This window comes from Lissotriton helveticus, chromosome 3_1, assembly GCF_964261635.1.
Source record: "Lissotriton helveticus chromosome 3_1, aLisHel1.1, whole genome shotgun sequence".
NCBI classification, from domain to species: domain Eukaryota; kingdom Metazoa; phylum Chordata; class Amphibia; order Caudata; family Salamandridae; genus Lissotriton; species Lissotriton helveticus.
The window spans coordinates 1,046,088,377-1,046,104,368 of NC_136061.1; the positions used below are offsets into that span (position 1 = coordinate 1,046,088,377).

General features: G+C 46.0%; 1 protein-coding gene across 5 annotated transcripts in view; it reads right to left on the reverse strand.

Annotated features, from left to right (window-relative positions):
* The window catches only part of UBR3 (ubiquitin protein ligase E3 component n-recognin 3), a 1,992,321-nt gene that overhangs the window by 1,130,785 nt on the left and 845,544 nt on the right, over positions 1-15,992 (reverse strand). For all 5 annotated transcript variants that reach the window (XM_078681592.1, XM_078681591.1, XM_078681590.1 and 2 more), the window contains one exon: positions 13,787-13,925. In XM_078681592.1, the coding sequence (XP_078537718.1) occupies positions 13,787-13,925 (139 nt within the window). The remainder of the gene's footprint in view (positions 1-13,786; positions 13,926-15,992) is intronic.

The following is a 15,992-nucleotide window of genomic DNA, read 5'->3' on the forward strand; positions in this document are numbered from 1 at the left end:
AATACATGCACCACTTTCCCGCAGGTAAATAAAGCGAGACCCACGTTTTTTTATGGGTTACAAGTTAAAAAAAACAACAAAAAAACGACCAGGCCAATATATGGTATTTTACTGCCACCTAGAGGTACAAACAATTAAAGTTACAAGAATTCGTTTCGCCCATGAAAAAAACAGCCAACATCCATCCCTAGCTTGCGTGGAGTGCGAGAAGGGTGCGTTCTTGCCTCGATGTTATTCACTCTTTATATGAATAGTGAAAGTACTCCTGGAATGTAGGACGGACTGACCCGCTTTGAATAACAGAAAGGCTCCCATTCTCTTCCTGGACGATTTGCTCGCCATCTCTTAAACACCCATGTGGCTACAGCTCCTGATTAATAAATTTTAGATTTCTGTATGTCCAGGGGCTTAGAGCTAAAGGCTACCAAAACCAATTATATTGTGTTTGGAATGGGTGCCTCGAAGAATTATGTTATTAGAGATGGGAGGCAACTACTCTAGAGAGTACACAGTTTTGACTACTGGGGGTCAAACTGACAGAGAAACTTAAACCGGCAGCCCAACCGAATGAGCGCAAGCTGCTCGTTTAATACAGATCTAGTGCCATTTTAAGGTTGCACAAAAAGACGAGCTCTCGCTCATCACTGCCGGCATTGGAGATTTATCGGGGAAAGCGCACAGCGCCGCGGTCTTTGGTGCTGAGATATGGGGTTGCGCTGACACTCACCAACTGGCCACTGCAGAGAGTAACTTTGCACAGCTATTGGTATCTCTACCGACCAGCGTCCCTCTCACTGTCATTTTCTTTGACCAAGGCCTAAAAGAATTGCTGATCTGGCCTTACACAATCTCCTGGTGTACTGGGTCCTGTCTTTAGTCTACACCCAAGCTCATTGATTATATAGATTCCCTCAGGGAATGCTATGCGGGTACCTTGGCTAAAATCTGTCCACCAATGGTTCCAGAAGCTGAGCTTGTTGCGACTGTGGGACGAACCCGAACTCAATGTGCAGAGCGGAGCTTGGTGGTTTGAAGTCTTGCTTTGGGGAATATGTAGGCACTGGGGTCAAGGATCATCTAACAAAATATCTAGAATTCAAGAGGACCCTGTGTTTTGAGCCATCCTTGGACCCAATTTTCCAGACTTTAAAGAGCTTGTACATACGCTACCGGCTAGGCATTCTCCCACTGAGCTCTTTCACAAGAACTTTCACATTTCCTTCGCTAATAAGAACTGGTGTCAAGCCCGTGCCCACTGCCCAGCCTGCTGTTTGGACCTCGAAACCAAGATGCAGGTTATGTTCATTTGCCCGGTGTACTTGGGCTCCCGTCGAAAGTAGATACAGCAAATCTGTTTGAATCTAGGGGTAACCAGAAACTTAGCAGCACAGAGAGCACTGAAAAGTGGCACTTTTCCCCTGATTATGTTTGCAGTTAACCGCTTTTTAGCAAACGTCTGGTATACTTGCAGTAAGATCTTGCAGCGAACTACCTCATGATTATTTATAAATATATTTTATCGTGTTTTCCTTTGCAATAACATGAATTGGTACATCGTACATTAGTGTTCAGTAACATGAACCTCGTGGCATCATGAGCACTTTTTAGTAATTACAGTGTCACAGTTACTTCTACAGTGGATATTACTGAGCGGTGGCACCCGAGAGTTGTGCATGGTAAAACTCGTAGTGCACATCAGTAACAACTGGACTACCATTGTACTTTATCGTGCGATGAGTAGCATGCAGCGGCTGGGACTGTTGAGGTGACCACGATGGTCGTGCAGCTGATAACTGGGGGAAGAGAACATAATAGGGGGGGGGGGGGGCGGGGTGCGTGTGTGCGCGTCACCTTCATGGTTGCGTCCCAATTTGTGGATATCGGTATTGTCCCTAAGCCCCTGGTTTCTTAGAGCTGGATCGCTATGCTTTCTGCTCTGCCCATGCAAGTGTGGAAAGCCTCCATGCTTGTATGCTCGTGGGGGTCGGGCGCATTCCGTTTTCTGGTGATAAATCTCTTGGCTGCCTCTAGCTCTAGGAATCTGGAGGTCACCCTTGTGTTACGTGTTCTATGGAATTTGTGTAACAGGTATGTCGGCCACTCAAAGGGTATGTCGTGTTCGGTGCACTTATGAAGTGCATCCGCTGCTTCCCTCCAATATGTGCAGAGGGTGGTGCAGCGCCAGAGCATATTTATATGGGTGGCGCCTCTGGGACAGGCAGAGTCGGCATGGTTAAAATATCTATTGATTTTGGCAGGCATGAAATACGCTCTTTGGGTGATGTAGTACTGTATTTGCCCGAATCGCATGTTTCTGGGGACCTTCACTGGACTGATCAGCACCTGTGCCCATTCCGTGTCAGAGTTGCAGGCCCACATCATGTTCCCACTTATGTCGGAGGGGATCTAGTTTGTATTTTTCGAGGGTTGCAAACGTGTAGTCCCATTCTAGGTAATCCAAAGCCTTCTCAAGATAGAGTATGAGGCAGCCCGCCCTCATCCATGGGCATGTGGAATAGGTTGCAACCCAAAAGAAGCGGCGCAGGTTGAGTGAGGTGCTACGAGATGGCACAAAGCCGGTTCGGTCTGCATGAACCAGGGTGGAGACCACTTGTGCGAGCCTGTCTGCAGGGATGTTTGCTAATATTGTATAGTTGGTGTTGAACAGGGAAAGGGGCCTAAAGGAGCTCATGTCTGTGGGGTTCCTGTCGGACTCGAGTAAGGATATCAAGTGCGCCTCGCATAGGGAAGGAGGGAGCTGTCCTACTTCTACAGCGGCTTCATAGGGGAAACGGCCACTACAACGAAGCCGTTTCCACGAAATCCTTAACCACGCTTGCAGTACAACACATGCGTGGTTACCACTAAAGCCTTTACCACGCATACCTTTACTACGAGATTTGTAGTAAAGGCATATGTGGTAAAGGTAAAAAGTAAAAAATTGGGGGGCTTGGGGGGGTCTCCCCCCCCCCCCCCCAAAAAACTCACCAGAAGTCACGTCGGGATATGAAGATAATCAGCGTCGTTTAAGAGAAATCGGAAAAAAAAAATCCGTTTCCTCTTAATGACGTATGACGTCACCACGCAAGTATTCGAGGTAAAGGTTATGCGTGGAAAACAAATTCCGTTGTAACGCATGCGTGGTAAAGGCATGCGCTGCAACGGAATTCGTTGTAACGTCATACATTCCTTCATGGAGGGCATGTAACTGCTGTTAGCGATACTTGGTATGCCTTATAGTACTCTGCCGGGAGTTCATCGGGTCCCAGGGTCTTCCCTGTGGCGAGGGACGATATTGCCTCCTGTATTTCCTCTAGCAAAATCGGCTCCTTCAACATCTCACTGTGTGTCGGTGTCGCTTCAGGTAGTTGTATACACTAGAAAGTCTGTGATGACCTGTGTATCGCAGCAGCTTTGGAATTGATACAACCGGGTATAGTGCTGTGTCATAGCTGTATGGATGCTGCGTTGTGTATGTAGAAGGAGCTCTGTGTCGGTGCGCAGCACGCCTATCGGATTGTGAGCGTGCTCCTGACAATTAGCCAGGCCAGGAGTTGGCCCAAAAGATCGGCAGTGGTGTGAGTAATGGCCGTATGTGCAGCGTAGTTGTGGCAGCGAAGGTGTTCTATCAGTTCACCGTGCTCTGTGCACAGTGTCTCTAGGCGATGTGCACTTCTCCCTCCTCCTTTCCAATCTGTTTCATACCACAGGAGCTGTGTTTCGATTTAAATATTCGAGGAGCGTAGTTCCTAGTGATGAGCGGAACGCTGGGTCTTCTAGTGCTGCAGTTTGAAGTCTCCATGTGGGGGCTGGCGGGAGCTCAGGTTCCCAGATGAGTTGCAGCGTTTGGGGGTTATGGTCGGAGTGTGTCCGACCTAAAAATTCTATCTGTCGAACTAGGGGAAGCAGAGCGGAAGACCACACTATATGGTCAAGGCGCACGTGTAGCCCATGTACCGCGGAGTAATAGGAGTAGACCCGGGTGTCAGGGTTGGGGCGCGCCATATATCTATTAGTCCCAGTGAGTGAGCCAGTCAGCGAGGGCCTGCGCATTGGAAACTGCTGTGGTTTTGGTGAGGGGCGTGAACGACGTGTCTAAGTCTATGTTGAGCACAGAATTGCATTCCCCTCCAAGGAGGTATGGGATTCCGTTCCATTTAGCTAACACTCCAGTTGGGTTATCTAAAAAGGACGGCTGATATACATTCGGGGCATAGATAGAGCTGATCAATATCAGTTGGCCATTGAGTCAAACACAAACGAACGTATATCTGCCTTCAGGATCAGTCAACTATTCTTCGCTTATAAATGAGATACCAGTTCTCACCCAGATGAGGACACCCCGTGCATGAGCTGAGTAGGTCGTGCCGTACACTTGGCCTCTCCATCTTCTGCACAGGTGCTCCAAGAGACATGTGTGTCTCTAGGAGTAGCAGAATACCAGCAGCCCTGCGCTGTAAATAGGCATATAGTGAGTGTCTTTGTGACGGTGTGTGCATACCGCGCACATTCCATGTAACTATATTGACCTGTACCATTTCCCGTTGTTGAGTTGGCCAGGGCAGCACAGAGAGGGCAGGGAGTGGTGGCCGACGGTGTGTATAGGTGTGCTCTGAGTTAATCACATTAGGAACAAGGCACAAGTATGAACAAAACCGTGTATAACTTTCGCGGCCAAGTTCCAATAGGATGCACGTCCAAATTAGGGTGCCCAATTATGGCAATAACTGTCAGTATGACGTTCTGTATGGGTGTATGTGGCGTGTGACTAGATGGGGTTGTTCACATTGGTGGAGAAGTGTGGCTCAATGGTTAGAGCGGCAGACCCTGATGCAGAGGTCTAGCCCGGGACCAGGGTTCAATTCCCCGTCTCGGCGGGTCTTGGGCTCAAAAATTCCACGGACCTGATAATTCTCGCCTCGGTGCCTATTCCAATCATGGAGTCCCACTCTGCAACTCTGGGCAATAGCTTGCTTAATCTCCACAACGGCCCCCACAACGCTAAGGATGCCTGGCCTCCACCTTGGGGGTGCCCAGGAGGAGGAGGACACCTCACCTCACAGGGAAAGCCAGGATGGGTTCCACAGCGGTATTCGTACAAGCGCCTTGAGACCCTTGCGGGTGAGTAGTGCGCTATACAAGTATCAATTTACATTTTTTTTACATTTACATTTTTTACTTGGTAGCAAATACCTGCCCAACAACGTATTATACACGATGGGATCACAGGTAGAGGTCACTGACACCTGATTAGCGGTTTCTCTCATTACCGCGCATTAAACTCACAAGAGACCCCCTTCGATTTATTTTTACTTAGATGACACTTGACTTAACATCTAAATGTATCGCAACAGGGTGACAATCACCCTTTGGAAATAATCTTGCAGTCGGAGCATTTTCCAGAGAAAGGAGAGCAGTGCTTCAAGCGTCTAACCTACACGCATGCACAGATCAGAGACACGCGCTAGACGCGTGCGCAGTAGCTGTACACAATACCTCGGAGACGCGAGCAAAACCAACAAAAACCCATGTAAGGATGAACCGGAAACTTTAATTAACAATTAATCAATCAGTCCGGAGCCGGAAAGGGTATAAAAAAGCCCGGCCAACACCAACCCGGCACTTTCAGCGGAGCCGCGTGAGGGTCGGTCAGGAGGTATTACCTTGCAGAACTCGTGAGTATAGACATCCTGAGCAGTGCTAACATCTCTACGATAATGTAAGTAACGGCAATACTCTAATCATGCTTCTCTCCCAGGCAGCAGATTAGCACGAGGGACCCCTACGTCTGGAGTTTGGCTCATGGGGCAACTGAAACCCTTCAAAACAGTATGTTATATGAAAAGAGGGCTATCTAATGTTTTCCTCTCACTCTTTTTCAAACAGCGGTGGAATAGCCTTATGACCACATAAAGTGACACTATATGAACTTGCCTAAAACTAGTGTGTGTGTTTTATGTTAAATGTTTGTGAGTCTTCTGTTTTTTCTTATAAATCACTATAGGCACAATTTGCAACATATAGTATGACATTTTTGTCTAGTTATTGAAACCGCACTTTGTTGCCTGTACCCACTGGTCACCACACCTGCGGTTTTTGAAGAAGCGGACCACCACCCAATTTTTTTTTATCCTCTTCTCCTTACAGGTCAGCTATTAAGCGGCGTTTTGCTAGGTACATTGATTCACCTGCACTATATATTTCACTTTTTGTATTAAAAAATCATCAAAAAGGAGAGAAACGTGAGTAAGGTGGGGATTTGTGTACCCCAGTCCTGAAGAAGTTTTTTTTAAACCGAAACATGTTGACACACAAAAGAAGGAGGTGATGCACATTGTTTTGCATACAATACTCCCTACACTTAATTTTTAATAGCACCAGCTCGGGGGCCCAATAAAGATTTTTGTTACCCCACGAGCCAGGTACTTTTTTAACGTCACTCACTTAGAAATAAAATCCCACCACACACTCACATAGACAATCCTCACTCACACCACACATAGTCATTGTAAGTGCTCCCGCGTAGTCGTAGGTTGCAGCACGCCGCACCCCGGAGAGGGGTGCGAAGACCCCTATGATGAAGCATGACACCAAGGGGCCTGTTGGTGTGTGAGGGGTATCAAAACAACTAGGGTGTTCCCCACCACTGGAGGATATACCCGCCACAGAAGGTGTGGATTAATTTTGTTTAAAAACAATGACTAACAGCTTAGGCAGGCACAGACACCACTCACTTCTCCTCAGCAGCAGGTTCTTTGCCATGGTGTACGTAGTTTCGACAGGGGATGAGGTAATATTACGGTTCTCGCAGTCGCATCGCACTCTACGGTGGGTGTGCAGACTTTGTTAATCCTCACTGTGTGTCCGAGGTATGAAGACGTCTCCTCATGGGGATATGGGGTCGGAGTTTCGTGGGGGGATAGGTCTTCACCCATTTCCAGAGAACGAGCAGTTTGGGCGCGACGCGCTGCAGGGGCAGGATGCTTGTTTCCAGTCCAGGGAGGACCTGGCTTGGCAGTTCGGGCTGGACTGTTCCAATGAGGCACAGGGCCAAAACTGATTTGCATATGACTGGGTTCAAACTGGAATGGCATTGTGAGCAAAAAAACAATGGATTTAGGCCCAGATCTCTGTACTGGGGGTGAACGTATGACATCAACTGTTGTTTCCACATTTTATTTGTCCCCCAAAAATATTTTTGATACCTTTTTTAGAAGATTTAAAATGTACACAAGTAGGCCAGCTATGTTACACCTCCTAATGCTTATGGATGTTTATACTTTTGTATGCATAGGCACATTTATCTAAGCAGGGCAATTAAGATCTGGGAGGCGTGCAATTAATCTTGCCATGGGACCGAGATAGAGGTCTGACAGACTGAGGACATTGTTACATGCTTTTACAGCCCTCTCCTCGGTTATGACCTACAGACCTTTATGAGTTGTGGTCTTTAAATAGGCATCACTTCCTTACTCCTTATTCAGAGCAAACAGGCCCAGATGAGGTATTTGCACTTCCCGGGATATTTGAGGATCTATTTTATACTGTAAGCGATACCACAATTTATGTTGTAAAGGCTCAAATGCAGGTCGGACTACACATTATCTGCTCACTGAAGCCTTTTTGGACACTTGTTTTAATATATGTTTGTGGCTCTTCTCTGATGTAATACAACTGATATAATCGTACTGCCTTTGACGTTATATTTTTTTAATTGTTTTTATGTATCTTTTATGGTTATATTTTAACCGAATAAAGAATGTTTGAAGATGGAAAAAAACAAATGTAACACTTTCCCCACGATCCCGTTTTTAGATGCCTATTTCAGAATAAGTGCAACAAAAACAAAGTGAATGATGCAATGTTTGCATTAATCTCCGCCACTGGCAACTGCTCAGGAGTGCATTCCAGTCCATTGATTTTCACCCGCCCGCCATGCCACTGTAGACAATGGCCCGCCTTATGTAAATCAGTACCAGCCCTTCTCCTCTTGAAAAGCCCCAAACTGCTAGATGAGGCCATCTCCAGAAGGGACTACAAGCAACCCCAGACCGGTTTCGACCTACTTGTGTCTCTTAGCAAGGTAAAGCTTGACTAGTATGGCACTGTGGACACGGGACCCATGTGTGGGCAAAGCCATTGCACCTAGGGCATAAATTGCAAAACAAATAAGGTGATGGATAAAGGAGGACTTTACCTAGCATTTCTGTCCAAACAGCCCTTATTGGAGCAGAGTCACAACTGATTTGCATATGGATGAGTGCAAACTGAGGTGGCTTGGTGGGCAAAAGAACAATGGGTTAGAATGCTACCATGAGTGACTGGAAGTGGTTGGGGCTTATTGGTAGCATTCTTCCTGTCATCTTTTGCATGCTTAGTGTAACACCGACTGTAACAAGAGTATGCCCAGATATGGGCCCCGTGCCCACTGTATCAATAGAACCAAGCTACCCCTGACTGATGAGCCCCAATCAGGGTGAAACCGGTTTTGTGTTGTTTACGTTATGATTCATGGAGGACCTGGCCTGGCAGTTCTGCCTGGACTGTTCCCACTGGAGCAGGGTCAAGATTGATTTGCATATGCCTGGATCCAAACTGAGGTGGCACAGTGGGCAAAAGAACAAGGAGTTGGAATGCTAGCTAGAGCATTTGTGAGTGGTTAGACTTATTGCAAGCATTCTTTTCATCACCTTCTGTCTGTTTGCGTCAGAAGTAGCAGCATTCCTTCTTTGTCCTAGTTATGAGCAAGACCAGGGCGTTTTGCAGAACCTGGTCGGATTCGGGTGACACTGGGGCTAGGGGAAGATCTTTAGATTGGCTGCACTGAGCTTATGGCGCATCTTCGACTAGGACATAATGGAACACTTTGATCAGGAACTGAACCTTCTGTGAGACCTCGAGTGGCTCCGCGACTTGGAGCATCATTTGGGTTTCAACCACAACCACTTATGTTTGGGGATGCAGAGCTTCACCTCTCGTTAACAGACCACCTTTGGATGCCACAACACTTAAGAGACATAACCGAAACTGAAGAATCACACGCAAATATCACAGGGGTCGTGATAAACACCTGCTTTCTACACACTCTTGACTATGTGAAACCTGTAATCTTGGGTTGGACCTTTTCCCTACCACACTGCTGTAAGACTTTTTAAGCCATTGCAAGACTGACAATGTAGGGACAGTAGACCAGGAGCAGCATCAAAGAGTGCGGAAAGAAAGGCACTGATAACTTATAATCAGCACACTGGAGTGCTGATTAAAAGCAACTCCAGTCAGTTACTTCTGGCGCGAAACACTCACAGCAGAGCCGCATGGTGACATCTACTGGTACGCAGAAGCATTGTGGAAAATTCTGGATGAAGTATGGCACATGGAAGTCTTCTAAAGATGAGGAATCTGTGGGTGGAAGAATCCTTCAGAAGCGCCCTTTACAAAAGAATCATGAAGGTGCAGGCATACTTGACCTAAGCATCAAGAGTGTGCTGCCACTGGTGCTATGCATTTTATGAAAATCCTCTGAGGTAATTTTAGACCAAACGGGAGAACTTTGAATTGAGTGTGGCAACCTGCTATCTGGAATCTTAGGAACTTCTGATACCGGTAGTAAATGTATATGTGAAAGTAGGTGTCTTGGAGGGCTTGGGGTGGCATACACTCACCCTCCATTAGCAGTTGCAAGACTTCCTGAAGGGAACCGATTCAGAATGATTGTTTTCTGAAGAAGACGTTCAGCTGAAGGATATTTGGAATGGGTCTACATTTGCCTGCCCTTTTATTTTTGATAACAAGGAACCTGAAGTAAAAGTCTACGTTTCTTTGATGTTTTGGGACTGGTTTGATGGCTCCTTTCTGTATCATGATCAAGAGTTTGGTCTTTCGTTTCTGCAGATGTATGTGCTTGATGGGCAGTGTCTGGGTACAGTGAGTGCTGTATAAAATCCAGTGTGTGTGCCCACATTTTATGAGATTTACCACCCACTTGTATGATGTTGTTCACACCCATTCAGGGCAAGAGATTGAAGTATTTCCACCTACAGCGCCAATGATCTCAGAGTGTGTGCATATGACAGCCGGAGTCAAGGGACAGTCAATGGTAGTGTCCTGATTTTTGTGATTATGTCTAAGAACCACCCCCTGTATTTCGATTGAGACTTTCCTGTGGAACGCTCTAGGTGGTATACCCCGTGGGGCTGCTGTTGTTTCTAAGCATTAGCTGTTGTTTGTCTTTTGTGGCTGGTATGACTGATTTCCATTACTTTGATAACTCCCTTTGCATAAGTAGCATCTTCCTTTAGCCTTGCAAAGGGGATGTACATGTAGTAATTTAATGTTAATCTCTCCTTACAGTGACTAGCCCCGAAAAGGTAATTTCACTACATAATGGCATTCTGGGCCATAACAAATAGCAAGGAAAGGGCACCTTCAGAAAATTAATGTTTCCCTGCCTAAATCCTGCCTCCAGCTGGAGCCTTCTGAGTGTTCAAACCCAAATGAGGTGTTAAACTACCCCCAAGCAGAGACAAAGGCATTGGTGTGGGCAGGTGTATTTGTCATCTGGCAGGTTGACCATTTGGGCTGTGCCCAGGAGCAAAATTTACTTCAAAGAGGCCTCCCCTGTAAGTGGGTCATAACAGTGTTCAAAATATATAGTTATCCAATAATCTGCCTCAATCCAGTGCATACACAGTGATGGTCACATATGTAACAATTGTTATTACCAGTTCAAATTATTTACAAAACATGGTATTAATAACATACTGCTAACAGACACTAACAGAGCCAATAGGTCTGGCTTGATTTAGGTATAGGTTTCAGGGGCGGCTCCTCCGCTATGGCAGAGGAGCGTCACCCAACTGCTTTCTCGCAGTGCGAGAAGCAAAAACAAACTGGTAATAACTTTTAGTTAATACCATTTTATGTTTCTTTTGCGGGTGAGTCGGGCTGCTCTGCTCTGCTCTAATTACGGAGCAGGGCAGGAGTGGTTTGCCCACTCCTGAGTGCGCAATGACTGTTGGGTCCGCCCTCTCGGGAGGCCCAAACCAGTCATTTGCACTTTCCCCTCCTCCATGCAGGCTGCGTTGCGGCCATCATGGAGAACATGCCCATCCGTACAGCCCCTGGTTGAGAGCCATTTCACAGCGCTCAGATCAATCACAACGCTGCATTGCAGAGTTGTGATTGGCTTAGGGGAGGGAGCCTGGCTGCCTGCTTCCTGTTCCAGTCGGACGCAGGAGAGCAGTAGCAGAGAAGACATGAGACCTGGCCTAAAGGTATGTTTTTGTTTTTTGATTTTGACTCCCTCCCGCGGCCCGCCCTCCCCGCAATCCCCTTTCTCCTCTGCGACACCGCACGCCCGCCCCACTACCCATGCTGGCCGCAACTGATAGGTTTGTTGAGTAACATATTGGGATGCACTATTAGAAACTCACAGAGAGGCACCTAAAGAAAATACATTTTTCGGGAGACAAGTGCAAACTGAGAAACATAGGCGAGAGACAACAACGTGGAGTGTGGTGGGCGGGGCAGAAACTTTACAGAGGGTATGGGCGGAATCATGGATGATGGACGTGGGGAAAGCAAAATGAGGGTGGAAGAATCAACATGGGGTGCAGGTGATAGAGAAGTAAGCCAGGGGTGGGAGGGAAGCAAACAAGCAGGGGAAGCAAGCATTGGTGGGGGGAGGAAAAATAAACTAGAGAGCAAATGGAGGAGACAGGAGAGGAACATGGGCAAGGGAGAGAGCGACACAGACCACAAAGTGGGGAAGAGAAGTGGACTAGGGATACAGCTGGAAAATATGCACTCTTGTACAGTGCTTAAACAAAAGGGATAAAATGAGCACATAAAAAATGAGCAGTGGAAGAACACAGATAATGGGACCATTCTACAGGGGAGGGACAAATGTAAGACGAGGAAGGACAGGCCACACAAGCTCACAAATAGGAATCAAGAAAATGAGTAGTCCCTATCCCTAGCAAGGTAGTTAAAAATTTGGGGGTTAAGTTAGATCTAGCACGTAAAATGAAAGAGCAAGTCCTATCTACTAACGGCTCCTGTTTCTGCATATTATGTTTACTCAAGAAGGCATTTCCATTCCTCCACTATCGGCCAGGAAGACCTATGGGCAAGCTCTGGTTGCAAGCAGACTGGATTATGGAAATGCTCTACTGGCATCTGCCAATGAGTCCTTGGTTTCGTAATTGCAAGCCGGGCAAAACACAACTGCTCAGCTGATTTGTAATCGACCATTCAGAATGTCCTCTGCGCCCCTCTTAAAATCTCTTCACTGGTTGCCAGTAAAGAAAAGGATAACTTTCAAACTGTGCTGTTTAACTTACAAAGCCCGGTTGGGCAAAGGCTCTGAATATATATGTCAGAAGCTTAAACAGTATCATCCCGCTAGAAGTCTATGCTCCAGTGAGAAAGAGCTACAGTCAGTCCTGCACATTTGTCCATCTACATGTGGTGGCAGGTCCGTTTCATATTTGGCCCCACCCTCTAGAACAAATTGCCTCTCGCTGTTAGAACCTGCAGGGACTTACACTCTCTCAGGAAAGCACTAAAAACGTCATTGTTTTAGACCTGGTCTCTTTCTGGCTTTACTGTAATGTCGTTGCGCCGAGATACCACGGTTGGGGTGAGCCGTGCACGTTCTGGTAAACCATTCCTTCATTCATTCATTCATTCATTCATTCATTCATTCATTGACAATTAACCCAACCAATGGTAAGCAATGGGTGAATTTTAACTCCACTGTAATCTAACAATATTTCTTGCAACAGACAGCAAATACTCTGTCTGGTTAAGGAGACCTAAAAAAGGCACGTGGTCCAATATGCAAATGGATGGATCATTCTCTACTTGAGACCTGGTTACAAAATTGGGAGTGCTCTGCCCTAGATAGCTGCACTCAGTAGATTGTTTTGTGGCCTCTTGTATGGTTTGAAAACGGTCTAAGAACAGAAAGTCAATGCTTTAGGGATCAGGTGCACAATTTTATATTGTAAGGGTAGGAATGCACTTCCAAACCCTCCTGTAGGAAGGGATTTCTCAAGTTCTACAAATGAGGTCCTTCAGATAAAAGGGGTAGTAGTGCAAATGCTCTGGCGAGAAGGCTGAAAACACGCACTTGGGCTTTTCAGTTAAAATGGAGAAGGACCAACGATGGAAATGCTTTGCATATTAAGAAGGAAGAAGGAGACAAGAGCATAAGAGTAACAGGAACGGACAACACACTCCTATCAAGCAAATGGGACTACAGAGAAAACATTAAGTAAGCTTAAACAATAACCAAGATTCTTCCCGGGAATGAGATGCAACATAGATGCTTGGAGATCGATTTTGAAATAATGAGACCTCAATTTCCCTCTGACCTTTCCAATTAAACTAAAGTAATAGCTTGAGGGTACAACATCAGTGTTGTTTCTGTTCTTTGTCGGCCAAACCTCCAAGTGCTTAGTGAGCCACAACATGCCAGTACAAAGAGCGATTTATTTTTATTTTTTTAATTTCATTGACATCTATTGTTACAACAAATGAGCGAAGAGGATACATATATCTGAAAAGAAAGAGAGAAATCGCAGCAACAGTACTTTGAGTTCACACATCACTAAAATATTTTACCATTCCATTATTTGCCTTAATTTCTTGCACTTAAAAGGTATTTAACAGTATCGGGATCATGGATTAAGTATTACATTTTCATTTAAATATAGAAATAATTCAGAAATTATTAATGAAAAAAAACAATAACGAGAAGCATTTCATCTATATATAGTTATACCTTTAGGTGTGTACATCCCCTGCTGCATGGAACCTCCAGGTTCAAAGACAGGAGCTTTGAAATCAGCCACAGCAGATAACACCGATTCAAAACCAGAACTTCCAGGTAAAATACCACTTTTTGGATTAGGGTTTTCTGGTATGTGAACTACAGATTAAGGAAAAGGCATAACTGCTACTTATGGAATATTACATTTGGCAAATCAAAGGAGGAGACAAAGTAGTAGTTTCTATTAAGAGGCTACAGCAACAGGGAAACCATAATAAGGATAACGCTACACGGCTACAATTACTTCCCATCCTCCACTGCACCTAAAAATGTAGGAAATATATGCCCGGAAGGCATAATGTATCTTTCCCAACATAAATTCTTTTACGTTTTCCAGTCACATAACCAGGAATGTACACGTCAATGGAAAGAACAGCACAGACATAAAGAGAAACAGAGAAGAGATTAAGAGTAGAAGGGAAAAAAATGAAATCTTTTAATGACTATCGTAGTTACTTTTAGTGCCTCACCCTGACAAGAAGGACAAACAGCAAGACCGAGGCGACTTAAGTATTGCATTGGGAACCCCCCTCAAAAAAGCAAGTTACCTAGTAACCACGAATACCTTGCAGCCCAGTAGGCTGTGATCAAACAGGAGGCCATCTGAAAATCCACCGATTCGATTATGTGCAGGAGACGTTCAAATCCTGGCTGGCGTGTGGTGAGCCTTCCTACCCTTACAGAGAAACAAGGGTTTCCTTTCCATTTGAGTTTCTTTGGAAGTGTGAGGCAGGCAGCAGCGTATCACGCTCATTCTGGAACCTTTGGAACCTTCAATATTATGACCTATGGTTCAGAAGATCTTTCATTCCAAAGGCACCCATAAACCTGATCATAACCCCCAGTTTCTCAGATCTAAGTAAACACTTGTGGGCCCACGGAATACTCCAGGAACTATGAATGTTCCTGATGTCCAGAAATATAAATTACAACATTTTAGCCCCTAAAATTTAGTAACTCAAGGAACAAACTGTGAGCGTCTAGAATAATTCCAGCATCAGTAGACCTCTTGCTTGAATACTGTCTCTGATGACTAACTTATGCTGTAACCATCTTCACCTCAGCTCTGTCCAGTGCCCCTTTAACTGACCACTGCTCTAAGCTGTATTTAGTGCCACCCGTTTAATGACAACTGAAGTTCAAGCTGCTTCATTAACTGGACACAAACTTTGACTTTAGGACCAGTTTCTTTGTGCATCACTTTTATGTCAGCTGGTGTAAGAAATTGGGTTATTGATTGAGGTGGGTAGATACCATACTCAAGCAAGAACCACAATCCTGGTCTGGGTGAACCGCAAAAGTCACTAAGTTAACCTGTGCTTAACCCTCTGTTAATCTGGCACAAAAGTATCAAGTATAACTTAGAAGCACTGTGTTAAATATTTATACAGCACACAAACAGTAATAAAGTGAAAACACAACAAGAAAATTCCCAAACCAATTTAGAAATGAAGAAATGTTTCATAAATAAAATGACACCAAAATGAATTTCCTCCAATCCGCAGAACCGGAGTTATACATTTTTAAACGTTTTAGTGAAATCCACCACATCACTCTGGGACACCACCACATCCCTCTGGGACACCACCACATCACTCTGGGACACCACCACATCACTCTGGGACACCACCACATCACTCTGGGACACCACCACATCACTCTGGGACACCACCACATCCCTCAGGGACACCACCACATCCCTCAGGGACACCACCACATCACTCAGGGACACCACCACATCCCTCAGGGACACCACCACATCCCTCAGGGACACCACCACATCCCTCAGGGACACCACCACATCCCTCAGGGACACCACCACATCACTCAGGGGCACAACTCAGGGGCACCACCACATCACTCGGGGACACCACCACATCACTCGGGGACACCACCACATCACTCGGGGGCACCACCACATCACTCGGGGGCACCACCACATCACTCGGGGGCACCACCACATCACTCGGGGGCACCACCACATCACTCGGGGGCACCACCACATCACTCGGGGGCACCACCACATCACACAGGGGCACCACCACATCACACAGGGGCACCACCACATCACACAGGGGCACCACCACATCACACAGGGGCACCTCCACATCACTCAGGGGCACCTCCACATCACTCTGGGACACCTCCACATCACTCT